General features: G+C 61.9%; 2 protein-coding genes across 2 annotated transcripts; one reads left to right on the forward strand and one right to left on the reverse strand.

Moving 5' to 3' along the window:
* Positions 1 to 204: 204 nt before the first annotated feature.
* Positions 205 to 4567, reverse strand: LOC108635301 (dol-P-Man:Man(7)GlcNAc(2)-PP-Dol alpha-1,6-mannosyltransferase-like). The gene is made up of 3 exons (XM_018045508.1): positions 4477 to 4567; positions 331 to 656; positions 205 to 264 (listed from the first exon to the last, which is right to left on the reverse strand). Exons 2-3 carry the CDS (start codon positions 526 to 528, stop codon positions 205 to 207), a joined length of 258 nt encoding a protein of 85 aa, XP_017900997.1. The 5' UTR covers positions 529 to 656; positions 4477 to 4567.
* Positions 4568 to 4839: 272 nt separating this feature from the next.
* CRELD2 (cysteine rich with EGF like domains 2) lies at positions 4840 to 11710 on the forward strand. The gene is made up of 10 exons (XM_018045509.1): positions 4840 to 5116; positions 5518 to 5600; positions 6100 to 6210; positions 6488 to 6579; positions 7123 to 7299; positions 8373 to 8468; positions 9282 to 9365; positions 10152 to 10247; positions 10532 to 10678; positions 11446 to 11710. Exons 1-10 carry the CDS (start codon positions 4997 to 4999, stop codon positions 11493 to 11495), a joined length of 1056 nt encoding a protein of 351 aa, XP_017900998.1. The 5' UTR covers positions 4840 to 4996; the 3' UTR covers positions 11496 to 11710.
* Positions 11711 to 12572: the final 862 nt, after the last annotated feature.

The following is a 12572-nucleotide window of genomic DNA, read 5'->3' on the forward strand; positions in this document are numbered from 1 at the left end:
GAGATTTCCAGGTGGCGGCCACTCCCGCCAAGGGCCCCTTGACTGGGTTGACCGTTGGCTGTCTGACGCCGCACCGCTCTTCCACCACCACCTCCCCCCACAGAGCGAGCCCTTACCTACAAAGCTGACGAGTAGAAACGTTGAGACATACTCTCCAAACAGCGACGACGCGGCGTAGACCGCGGGGCTGGAGAGCGCAGCGCATCAGCCAGGTGGCCCGAGGAACGTCCTGGGGACCACGCCGGGGAACTCGAGGTGGTCAAACTGCAGGGAGAGGGCGGTGTCAGCCGGGCCCGGGCCAGGCCCCCACACCACTCAGGCCGAGCTCACCTTCTCCACATCCAGCCGGTGGTAGAGCAGGTCGTGCACAGCCTGCAGGTTGAAGCTCTCCTCCACCTTGGTGTAGGGGCAGGCGGCCAGGTGGACTGCCGGCCACGGCCCATCAGCAGCCCCAGGAGCTGGCGCTGCCCGCCCAGGCCCAACAGCCTTCTCCCAGCCATTCTGTGCACCCGCCTCACGGACCTTCATCCACCGTGAGCACCGCAGCTCTTGAGTGTGTTCAAAGAATGGAGACACAGATTCCCAAGCTCGAAACTCTGCTGGAGTCAACACCTGGGAGACATGTGTGAGGGGTAACAGCACCCCTCTGAAGTAACCTGGAAACACATCAACACAGGACACTGAAAGAAAAAATCACCCTTAAGAAACTTCCACGTTGTAACCAGCCATCTCCTTTAAGCTGTCTGTGAATACTCCTCCAGGAAAAAGGACACGAGTTGCAGAGCCGGAGCTGAGTGCACTGGCAGCTGGGCCCCGGGTCAGCCCGGCCCTGGACACAGCAGGACCGAGAAGCTAAGATCTGGCTGGAGAGTCAAGAACACGCCGGGCTCGGCCCCCAGGGCAGTAGCTGGGGCTATGAAGCAGGAGGGTGGGGGGCACACCCAGAGCACAGCAGAGCAGCAGCCATTAGTGGGGGGGGGGGGCAGCGAAGACCTGCGTCCCCAGGACTGTGTGATGGGCCGTGGACTCTGCATCCTGAACTTCGCCCGGGAGCCCCTCTGAGCCCCCAGGAAGCACCACGCTGGTTGTGAGCACAAACCGGTGGACAGCAGAAAGCAAGCCTGTTCCTGGGCAGGGGGGCGGGGGGCAGCGCAGACGGATGCCTGCACTGCAGGTGCCCACACACCAGGACTGGGGGGTACCCCGCGGAACAAAGATCCCAAGAAGACCACGGAGCGTCTGGGCAGCTCCTACTCGCAGGAGACCTACATCTTTCAACTCGGCGAGGGAGGAAAGACAGCAAATTCTTCCTGTTTGTGGCTTGTCTTAAAACACATTTGCTTTTCTTTGATCAAAACCAGAAGAGCAAGAAGCAAAAGAAGAGAACCACAGTGCCATTTGTTAAAAGTACTTTTTGGTTAGAGGGAGATGTATTAAGACTCTGCTCTAAGTCAGCAAGTGGGGAATCCATGACAATAAAATCTGGTGGAGGAAGAGGGATCCTGTTCGATACGGCGGTGGCGGCGAGGTGGGGGAAGTAAGGAAGTCAGAGGGCTTTAATAATTCAGAATTACCAAAAAACGCAGTTCCAGGAGAAGTAACAGAACTTGGTTCCCTTACCAAACTGTAAGGGCGGGATTTTCCTGTTTTCCCACCACTGTAACCTCAGCAAGGAGGGGCCTGTCCATCACAACTTGCAGCTGCATCGCCACCTGGTGCTCAGCAGGTGCTCAACAGACTTGAAAAACAAATTCATAACAGCTCCTAAGTGTGGATGTTATCAGCTTACATTTTCGTTCAGTTCAGTTCAGTCAGTCGTGTCCGACTCTTTGCCACCTCATGAACTGCAGCACGCCAGGCCTCCCCGTCCATCACCAACTTCCAGAGCTTACTCAAACTCACATCCATCAAGTCAGTGAGACCATCCAATCATCTCATCCTCTGTCATCCCCTTCTCCTCCCACCATCAATCTTTCCCAGCATCAGGGTCTTTTCCAGTGAGTCAGTTCTTCCTATCAGGTGGCCAAAGTATTGGAGTTTCAGCTTCAGCATCAGTTCTTCCAATGAATATTCAGGACTGATTGATCTCCTTTAGGATGGACTGGTTGGATCTCCTTGCAGTCCAAGGGACTCTAAGACTCTTCTCCAATACCACAGTTCAAAAGCATCAATTGTTTGGCACTCAGCTTTCTTTATAATCCAACTCTCACATCCATACATGACTACTGGAAAAACCATAGCTTTGACTAGATGGACCTTTCTTGGCAACGTAATGTCTCTGCTTTTGAATATGCTATCTAGGTTGGTCATAGCTTTTCTTCCAAGGAGTAAGCATTTTTTAATTTCATGGCTGCAGTCACCATGTGCAGTGATTTTGGAGCCCCCCAAAATAAAGACTGACACTGTTTCCACTGTTTCCCCATCTATCTGCCATGAAGTGATAGGACCGGATGCCATGATCTTATTTTTATGACTGTTGAGTCCTAAACCAGTTTTTTCACTCTCCTCTTTCACTTTCATCAAGAGGCTCTTTAGTTACTGTTTGCTTTCTGCCATAAGGGTGGTATCATCTGCATCATCTAAGATTACTGATGTTCCTCCCAGCAATCTTGATTCCGGCTTGTGCTTTATCCAGTCCAGCGTTTTTCATGATGTACTCTGCATATAAGTTAAATAAGCAGGGTGACAATATACAGCCTTGACATACTCCTTTCCCAATTTTTAACCAGTCTGTTGTTCCATGTCCTGTTCTAACTGTTGCTTCTTGACCTGCATACAGATTTCTCAGGAGGCAGGTCAGGTGGTCTGGTATTCCCATGTCTTTAAGAATTTTCCATAGTTTGTGGTGATCCACACAGTCAAAAGTTTTGGCATAGTCAATAAAGCAGAAGTGGATATTTTTCTGGAACTCTTGCTTTTTCTATGATCCAACACCCAGTTGTGGATGTCACTGGTGATGGAAGTAAAGTCCAACGCTGTAAAGAACAATACTGCATAGGAACCTGGAACGTTAGGTCCATGAATCAAGGTAAATTGAAAGCGGTCAAACAGGAGCTGGCAAGACTGAACGTCATTTTAGGAGTCAGTGAACTGATTCCTGGAACTGGAAATGGGTGGATTTAACTTACATGACCATTGTATCTACTACTGTGGGCAAGAATCTCTTAAAAGAAGTGGAGTAGCCCTCACAGTCAACAAGACAGTTCTAAATGTAGTACTTGGGTGCAATCTCAAAAAACGACAGAATGATCTCTGTTCACTTCCACGGCAAACATTTTCATTACAGACACATTAATGCTTTAATTTCCAATGATGCCAAGCAGACCACAGAACACTCACATGCTGCTCTCTGTTCCTCTGAGGTTAAAACACTGTCAAGAACTAGGAAGCATGTATAAAGCGGAGTGCTGGAAGCAGCTGCACATGTAACGCTTGGCAGGACTGGGGCTCACAGCCGTTCCAGGCTCATCTCTGCAGACCCCACTCCACGCCCCTGTCCACAGCGCACTCCCGAGCGAAAACCTAGACTCTGACATCTCAGGGGGCTTCCCTGGTGGCTCAGATGGTAGAGAATCATCCTGCTATGCAGGAGACCTGGGTTCGATCCCTGCGTTGGGAAGATCCCTAGAGAAGGAAATGGCAACCCACTGCAGTTTCCTTACCTGGAGAATCCCATGGACAGAGGAGCCTGGTGGGCTACAGTTCATGGGGTCACAGGAGCTGTGGGGTGAAAGCTACATTACCAACCCTGCTCCAGGCCCTAGGGGCTTCTCCCCCAGACGAGGGTACTCTCTGCTGATGGCCGAGAGCAAAGCAGCTTATTCTGGAAGACACTAGCAGCGCCCTGCATGCCCACCCGGGACCAGGAGGAGACACACAGGGCACGAGCAAGTACACAAACCACAGTAAGCCCCCTGGGACCAAGACCATGAGCAAATGCCCCTGTACTCGTCCGTCCACACCTGCCTGCAGCCGTTCAGACTGTTAATCTGAGAGGTTAACGACTGTCGTTTCCAGGACGGTGGCCCCTCAGATTAGGAAGCGACCTGCAGAGGCCCTCCTGTCCCCGTCTATTCCTCGGTCTCGACTGAAACCGGTCAAATCAGATGTTCACGTTACTCATTCACGGCTGGAAACACAAAGGAAGTGGCAAGAGATCAGGCCAGGGAAAACTATCTTTTGTACTTCTTTCTTCTGGCAGTTCTGTCCTAAAGAGACCAGGTAATGCCCACGTTCCTTCTCCTGACTTAAACCCCGGGTTTCGGCGCCAAGGGCCTAGGGCACGGGGTGGGGGGAATGCAGACTGCTGGGTCCCCAGACACACTCCTCAGGCCCCAGGTGACGCGGCTGGCCCCAGGTGAGGAGCCTGGCGGTCGTCTCGCGTGCACGCGCACAGTGAGGCCCAAGGAGCCCCGCGACGGCGCCAGCCCGAGGTCCCCTCAGCCCGCCCCGAGAGCCCCAGCCACGCGCGCTGACCTCGCCAGCCCACCGCGCGGTCCCTCGAAGCGCTCGCGCCTGGGCTGCCCGCGGCCGGAAGGCGGGTGGCGGAAACCAAGAGTTTCGGCGACGCCCTTGCCCGAACCTAACATGGCCGCTGAGGCTTCGCTGCCGTCGCGGACGCCCTCGCTGCCCGGAGTAAAGATGGCCGCTCCGGGCGGCGCGCGGGAGAGGCGGACGCAAGGGGCGGGCCCGGGCCTCCACGCCCCCCAAGCCCAGCCTCCCGGCGGGACGCTGACCCGGGGCCTTCCTATTGGTAGCCGCTCGTGGCGAGCCCGGATTGGGCCGCACGGGGGCGGGGCGGACCTAGAAGGCCAATCGCCGCGCGAGGGCTGGCGTGGGGCGGGGCTCCAGCCAGCTCCGCCGAGTATCCCCGGGAACGGCCGGCGCTTCGGAGCCGGTAGGCGGCCGGAGGCCGGAGTGCTCGGCCGGTTCCCGGTGGACTTCGGCCCGCGTCCGCGCTGCCGCGACTCCGCGGCGCCGTGCGCCTCGGCCCGCCATGAGCCCGCCGGCCCTGGCCGTGCTGGGGCTGCTGCTGTTGCTGTTGCCGACCGGCGAGGCCACCAAGAAGCCGACGCCCTGCAAGCGCTGCCGGGAGCTGGTAGACAAGTTCAACCAGGTGGGCCGGTCACTCCGCGGGGACGGCGGCGGGGGACGGGGTCGCCCTGCCATGGCCCACAATTACCCTACCGTGGGCCTGCGATCACCTTGCCGTGGACTGGGTCACCCCATCATAGACTGGGTCACCCCCCATGGACTGGGTCACTCTATCATGGACTGGGTCACCCCCCGTGGACTGGGTCACCCCACCGTGGACTGGCTCACCCCCCGTGGACTGGGTCACCCCCCCATGGACTGGGTCACCCCCCGTGGGCTGGGTCACCCCCCGTGGACTGGCTTACCCCCCATGGACTGGCTCACCCCACCGTGGACTGTGGTCACCCCACCTCAGCCTGGCTCACCCCTCCATGGACAGATGTGAAGCAGCAGGGCTGACCCTGTGTGGCCCTTTCCCCACAGGGAATGGTGGACACAGCAAAGAAGAACTTTGGTGGTGGGAACACAGCTTGGGAGGAGAAGACGCTGTCCAAGTATGAATTCAGGTGGGCACCCTGCTCTGACTGGCCCAGCGCCCGCCTTTGGGGCCTGACGTGTCCCTGGGAGCGTTTGCAGACACAGAGGGTCCCTTGGGCACAGTCACCTGTCCTTGCCTGGGGCTGGCATGTGGGCCTCTGGCCCCTGGCTGTCTCCTCGCCCTCCAAGGGGCAGATACGGGTCTTTTCAAAACACAGGTGGGGCTGGCCCCACCCCCACCCAGAGCTCTAGCGCATTGCCAGGCTTCCCTGGGTGGACCCCACACTTGATGTTCTCCCTGAGGATGAACAGGCCTCCCTCACCACCGCACCCTTTGCGTTTAGCTCTCTGCCTGGCAGTGATGCCCCCCGGCCCCAGCTGGGTGTTTGTCGCGGGTCTGTTGTCACTGAAAACCAGCGTGGCTGCTCCCCAGCAGCAGGGGGCCTCCAGGCCTCCCTGGAGCATGGACGCTGACCCCTGAGGTGCCACGCGCCCCCCTCTCACGGTGCCACTGGCCCTGTGTTTCAGCGAAGTCCGCCTGCTGGAGATCGTGGAGGGCCTGTGTGAGGCCAGCGACTTCGAGTGCAACCAGCTGCTGGAGGAGCAGGAGGAGCTGCTGGAGGCTTGGTGGCTGCGGCTGTGAGTGCTCGGGGCCCGGCGCCCGCCACGCCTGGGGGTCAAAACGCACTGGAGACAGTAGGGCTTCCACACACCTGATTTCTCCCTCACCCACATTCCCGTCCTGTTCCATCGAAGTGCAGCGATCCTGACGAGGGAGTTAGCTGGGAGAGTCTGCTGGCCACAGGCCCTCGTTTCCCGGGTCCCACGATGCTCAGAAGCGCCTTACATTCAACTGTGGTTTTGTTTTGAGGAAATCCGCCACGTGAGATTCAGTGGATGCTGTTTACATCCTCAGGAAGAAGAAGCACCCTGACTTATTTGAATGGTTCTGTGTGCAGACACTGAAAGCTTGCTGTCCTCCAGGGACTTACGGGCCGGACTGCCTGGGTATGTCTTTCACTGGGGACCCTTGAGTGTCCACATTGTTCCTGTTGCGGTTCCAGGGGCGGCGGCTCCCACGGGCCTGGGTGCTGCCCCCTCCCAGCTGCAGGGACCTTCTCCCCCAGTCTGGTCCCGGGTGTGCTCCCAGCTCACCCGTGGGTTCGTCGTAACCCACTGCCTTGGTGCTGCCTGCTAAGTGCGAGGAGGCCCACCGCCAGCAGAGCGCTGTGCGAGAGGCCGAGGCGTCCAGCCTTCAGGGTTCTGTCCAGGCATCACTGACACGTTCAGGTCGATCCCCTGGGCGGAGGGCATCATCTTGGTGCCCAGACCCTGCCCCAGCCCGCCCGCGGTCTTGCTGGCGCATGGCTGCAGCAAGGAGTCCTCACTGTCCCCTCCTCGGCCCCGTGTCCCCGGTGAGGCCGGGGCCCATGTGTCCCGGAGAAGGGCATGGGGGGGGGGCAGCGGGACTTGGGGCTGAGCGGGGTGGACGGCGGGGCTCCCCGGGGCCCCCCTGCTCCCAGACGCCCTCTGAGCAGCTCGTGTTTGCAGCGTGCCAGGGCGGGTCTGAGCGGCCCTGCAGCGGGAGCGGCCACTGCCGCGGAGACGGCACCCGGGAGGGCGACGGGTCGTGCCAGTGCCACCTGGGCTACCAGGGGCCGCTGTGCACCGACTGCATGGACGGCTACTTCCGCGCGCCGGCGGGCGGGACGCACAGCATCTGCTCAGGTACCGGCAGCACCCGCAGGCCGGGAGCAGGGGCCGCACCGGCAGAGCTGGGTGCTGGGGACAGTCCCGCTTCCTGCCCCTGAACGAGCCGCGGAGGGAGGCGTGCGGTGGTGACCCCCGACAGCCTCCTGGACGGGCAGCACGGCACCGTCAGCTCCATGACAGCCACGCTGGGCCCAGGCGCTCTGTCCTCTGGGGGCTTGTGCAGCCCTGCGGTGCCGGCGGAAGCTCGGCGCCGGCGGGAGCGGGCTGGTTGTGCCTGCAGCGCACGGGGCCGGGTGCATCGGCGCGCCTCCGGGGGCCGGTGGTGTGGCTGAGAATGGGACAGCAGAGGCCGTGCAGTGTGGCCCCAGGTGCCTGTGAGAAAGGCTCGCCACCTCCGTTACCCTGGTGTGGGAAGGGCGGCCCCCCCACCAGGCTCTCTGAAGGCTCCCCGGCCGTTGTCCCTGGGCTCCTCCGTGAGTTCCGAGATGTGCCCGTGAGGTCACAGATGGAGCCTTCTCAGCTGGGATGGAACGCCAGCCCTTCCAGTTGGGGAGGCCCGCACCCCGCTCATGAGGCTGCGTCAGCCTAGGGCGGTGTCCTCCGATGTGTAAATCCAGGGAGCAGGCCATGGGAGACCTGTGTTCCTCCTCGGCTGTCCCTGCCTCAGGGGAGGACTGTGGCAGGCGCCAGCAGTCAGGTCTGGGGGCCGTGCCGCGCCCTCGGGCCTGCCCACAGTGAGGCCAGCCACCCCGGTTTCTACCCGAGACCTCCCCAGGCCCGGCAGGACCACACATGTTGGCAGGCGGCATGCACACCCAGCCAGGTCTGGCTCCAGGCTTACGAGTAGCTCCTCTGAGCAGTCCTCTGCTGAGAATTTTATCACCACCAGGCGCGGGAGTCCCCACGTGTTGTCTCTTCTCGTTAAATGCAGTGTTGTGACTTACGTGAATGTATTTTTCTGTTACTGAATCGGTCTTGCCACTTTGGGGTTTATGCTTGTTTTCACTCTAACAAATGTCAGTTCCTAAGCCCCAAAACAACCTTTGCATTGAGTTTGCTCCTGAGATGCACCTGCCTCTGCCTTGCAGCCTGTGACGAGGCGTGTAAGACGTGCGTGGGCCCCACCAACAGAGACTGCGACCAGTGTGAAGTGGGCTGGGTGCGCCAGGACGACGCCTGCGTGGGTGAGGCTGGCGGGCGGCCCTCCTCTCCGCGCCCCCCACCCCGAACCTCCCGCCCTCCATGGGCTCTGCCAGCCCAGCCTCCCCCAGGACATGCCATGCTCTGCCTGCTGCGGACGTGCTGGGGAGGACTGACGTCCCTGGTCGTGATTAAGGGGTCACAGGTGGAGGCTGGCTTTGCAGGTGGCTGCTTTAAGCCTGCGGGCGGGATGCCCCGCAGGAACCCTCTGCGGCCTAGACCCCGGGCTGGGTGGGTGGCGGCAGCCTTGCTGTCTGTGGCCTCAGGGGTCCTATTGGCTCAGGAGAGGAGCCTGACCCAGGCCCAGTCACGTTCCCTTGGGCCCTGCGGGGCTGGCAAGGCGACACTGCGGGGAGGTGACAGCCTCTGAGTGCAGTGACGGCACAGTCCCGCGCTCGGGAGGCCCCTGATCAGGGTGCCTGGCCTCCCGCCACCCGCCGCCCGCCCTCAGGCCTCGCTTGGGCTGTAGCCCCGCCCACAGAGTCTCAGGGCCTGGGGTGGCGTGCTGCGCTGCCCGGCTGCTCCTGGGGGGTCCCTGCGCTGCCCGGCTGCTCCTGGGGGTCCAGCCCCAGGTTTGGTTTCAGCCTCACGGCTGGTGGGCCTCCTGCCTCAGGTCCCAGACTGAGTGGGGCGTGGTGCCCTCCACGGGCCTGAGGAGGGACTCGTGCTCAGCCGCTGCGCTGTGCCCGCTGCACACAGAGGCCCCGGATGATGGCCGCCCACGTGTCCCCAGGCAAGGGGCCCTTGGCCGCTGGGGTCGGGTCAGGGCCGCCCCTCAGCCGTGCTGTTGTTTCCAGATGTGGATGAGTGTGCAGCGGAACCGCCGCCCTGCGAGGACACGCAGTACTGCGAGAACATCAACGGCTCCTTCGTGTGCGAGGGTGAGCGCCGCCCACTGCCCTGGCCTCCCCCGCCCCGGTCTGTCCCGCCCCGGTCTGTCCCGCCCCCGTCCGTCCCCCCGCCCGCCCTGGCCTCCCGTCCGGCCAGCTCCCCAGGCGTCTGTCGTGTGTCTGTGTGACCCCTGCACGCGCCACCCGCTTAAAAAGCTTAAGGGGGCAACAGAAGCGCTGGCCGTTTCCCGACCGCCAGGAAACTCGGGTGCAAGGAGACAGCAGTGCCCGCTGGCAGCAGGGCCCTGGGGTCAGTGCAGTGCTGATGTGATGCGGTGCCTTGTCCCCTGTTCGATTTTGCCTCAACAACACTGTGCCCGTGTTTGTCCATTGCGTTTCTCTGCGTCGTGTCATTAGGAGCGTGCTGATGTCTGGTCTTCAGCAGCCCACATGGTTGGATATTTCAGCCGTGCGTGTTCTCCAGTTACAGACTCGGAGACCCCTTTAGGTACAGCTTTGCACGCTGCTCCTCACTTTCCCTGCATCAGTCTCCGAGTTGGGCCACCTGCCCCAGAGGCGGTGCCCCTTCCTCACCCAGCAGCGGCCCGCGTGGCTCACACCTCCCGCAGCATCCTGTCTCCATGTTCCACGGACACGCAGCTCCGTGTTCCACGGACACACAGCTCCGTGCTCCACGGACGCACAACATGCCCCAGCAGCAGCACGGGGGGGCCACCCCTCGAAGGGTGGGGACACCGGCTCTTCCGGCCACAGGCCCTCCCCAGCCCCGCGCGTGGCTCTTGCAGGACGAGGCTCACTCCCCTCCCCTTGTTGCAGAATGTGACCCCACCTGTGTGGGGTGCACCGGGAAGGGCCCCGCCCAGTGTAGGGAGTGCATCACCGGCTACAGCAAGGAGAGCGGCCAGTGTGAAGGTCAGCGGGTGCGTCTGCTCCACTGGGGGGCCTTCCCGGGGGCCATGCTCCAGTGTGGACGGGGCCCTGGGGAGGCACGCAGCTCCTGCCCTCATGCCTCTACCTGTCCCCTCTCCAAACAACCGCCCAGGTCTCCTGCTGAGCCCCTCCCTCCTTTCTCTAATGCACCTATTATCTCCGCCTCTGTGCACAAGTGAACCCCCCCCGGCCCCATGAACCCCTCGACCCCTGCTGGGCCTGTCTGCCCAGTGAGGTCGCCCATGCAGTGGAGTGTTCTCATTCAGACATCGATGAGTGCTCGCTGGCAGAGAAACCCTGCCTGAGGGACAATGAGAACTGCTACAACACGCCCGGGAGCTTCGTCTGTGTGTGCCCCGACGGCTTCGAGGAGGCGGAGGGCACCTGTGTGCAGACCAGGCCGGCGGGGGCTGGTGAGTGACGCCCGGCCACCTCTGCTCGGGGCTCCCGCAGAGACGAGCTCACAGAGGGTGGCGGGGGGCACCACAGCCCTGGTGGCTTCAACCCCAGAGCCCTGCAGGTGGGACGTCTGAGCTCCAGTGTTGGGGACTGCCTCCCCCGAAGCCCGTCAGGAGCATCCTTCCCGCCTCTCCCGGCTCTGGGGGTCACTCCTGGCGTTCCTGGGCGCGCAGCCGCGTCCCTCCAGCTTCTGCCTCTGTGATCTCGTGGCCTTCTCCCTGGAGTCTGCGTCCACAGTTCCCTCTGCTTGTGGGGACACCACTCATGGGCTCAGGGCCACCCCCAGTGACCTCGATCGCCGGCAGGGACCCTATTTCCAAGCAAGGTCACGTCCACACGTGTCCCATGGGGGGTGCAGTTCTTCCAAGATGGTCCCAGACGCATCCTGGGGAGTGTGGGACGTCCACAGGTCGGTGGCTGGGCCTCCAGGAGGAGCTGAGGCCCTGGAAGGACCATGGGGGGCCCAGTGGGCAGCAGAGAGCAAGGCCCAGAGAGGCTGGTGGCCGCCCCGCTCAGCCCCGTGTGCCAGGGCTCACGATGCAGGCTCTCGTCTCATCCAGACTAACAGCGGCCGCCTGTCCCGGGGCCCCCGCCCCACTCTGGGGAGACAACCCAGCTGGGCAGGCCCCCCAGGGCTGTGGGCAGGCCGCCCACTCACCATCACGGCTCCAGCGGGGCCTTCGTGCCAGGAGTTTACCTAACGACCTTTGTTTCCTTACAGAAGCCACAGAGGCAAGTCCGACGCAGACCCCCTCCCGGGAAGATTTATGACCAGCGTGGCGTTGGCCACGCCGCCCCTAACTTATTCAGACTGTCGTCCCGACGGGCCTGGTGCTGGCCGCTGGCTCCAGGGGGCCCCTTCCTGGAATGGACGGTGTTCGCTGGACCCTTCAAAAGCTGCGTTTCTTGGCTGTTCTTAAACAGATTTGTATATTTTGATACCGTTCTTTATAATAAAATTGGCCCCTGAAGGTAATTAGGCAGAGGACAGGTGTGGGTTTGTCTCGGTAAAAACATGTGGATGCTTTCGAGTGGAGCTTGCCCAGTCCTGGAGCCCCGGGCCTGCAGGGCCCCCCAGTGGTCCCTGTTGCTCACCCCCAAAGGCTTGCAAGCACGAACGGAACTTTGATAAGGGGGTTCAGGGCCCCCCGTGGGCCCTAGAGTGAGTGTCATTAGGGACCCTGTGGGAAGAAGTCAGAGGAGAACCCCCAGGTCCAGGTCCTCAGTAGGAAGGAGGTGCCCTGCACCCCCAGGCCCTCCGCGCCCCCGCCCCCGGCCTCACTCCCGCCTGTGTCATCCTGGCCCGAGGACGGTCCCCGTGCCCCTGGCTGCCCCTGGGCACTCAGCCCCAGCTGGGCACTGGCCTGGGCGCTAGAGGAGCCTGTGGCAGGACTCTACCCCGGGGGCGCCTTGCTAGAGGGGACTACAGCACCAAGGCTGCAGGCTCGCGGGGCCCTGCAGCTGGCTCCACCAGCTCCCCCAGCTCCTGTGGGGCAGAGCCTCCAGTCCCAGGCCCGGGGCAGGTTCCCCAAGTCCTTGAGGTGAGCAGCAGTCCAGTGGGCTGGGCGAGGCCAGCACCAGGCCCACAGTGGGGGCCACACTGGGGGCCCCATGGTCCTCTTGGAGACAGACACGTGGTGCAGGCTGAGGGGCTGAGTACGAAAGTGGGGTGACGACCGGGCGGGCAGGCAGCATAGGGTGGGGTGGAGAGGGGGGGATGGAGCCTGCATTGTGGGGGTCCAGGAGGGCCCCACGGGGGGATGAGCCAAGCCTGAGAGCTGGGCGGGGGCCCTGGGCACTGAGGTGCTGGCGGGTTGGTGGGGGGAGGCCCTGGCCTGGAGCGCTGCG

The sequence above is a fragment of the Capra hircus genome, unplaced genomic scaffold (genome assembly GCF_001704415.2).
Source record: "Capra hircus breed San Clemente unplaced genomic scaffold, ASM170441v1, whole genome shotgun sequence".
NCBI lineage: Eukaryota > Metazoa > Chordata > Mammalia > Artiodactyla > Bovidae > Capra > Capra hircus.

Coding starts and splice junctions, on each gene's coding strand:
- LOC108635301 (XM_018045508.1), bottom strand. CDS start 528: ATGAAGGTCCGTGAGGCGGGTGCACAGAATGGCTGGGAGAAGGCTGTT. Junction 265..330: donor ACCGGCTGGATGTGGAGAAG/GTGAGCTCGGCC, acceptor CTCTCCCTGCAG/TTTGACCACCTCGAGTTCCC.
- CRELD2 (XM_018045509.1), top strand. CDS start 4,997: ATGAGCCCGCCGGCCCTGGCCGTGCTGGGGCTGCTGCTGTTGCTGTTG. Junction 6,580..7,122: donor TTACGGGCCGGACTGCCTGG/GTATGTCTTTCA, acceptor TCGTGTTTGCAG/CGTGCCAGGGCGGGTCTGAG. Junction 8,469..9,281: donor CCAGGACGACGCCTGCGTGG/GTGAGGCTGGCG, acceptor TGTTGTTTCCAG/ATGTGGATGAGTGTGCAGCG.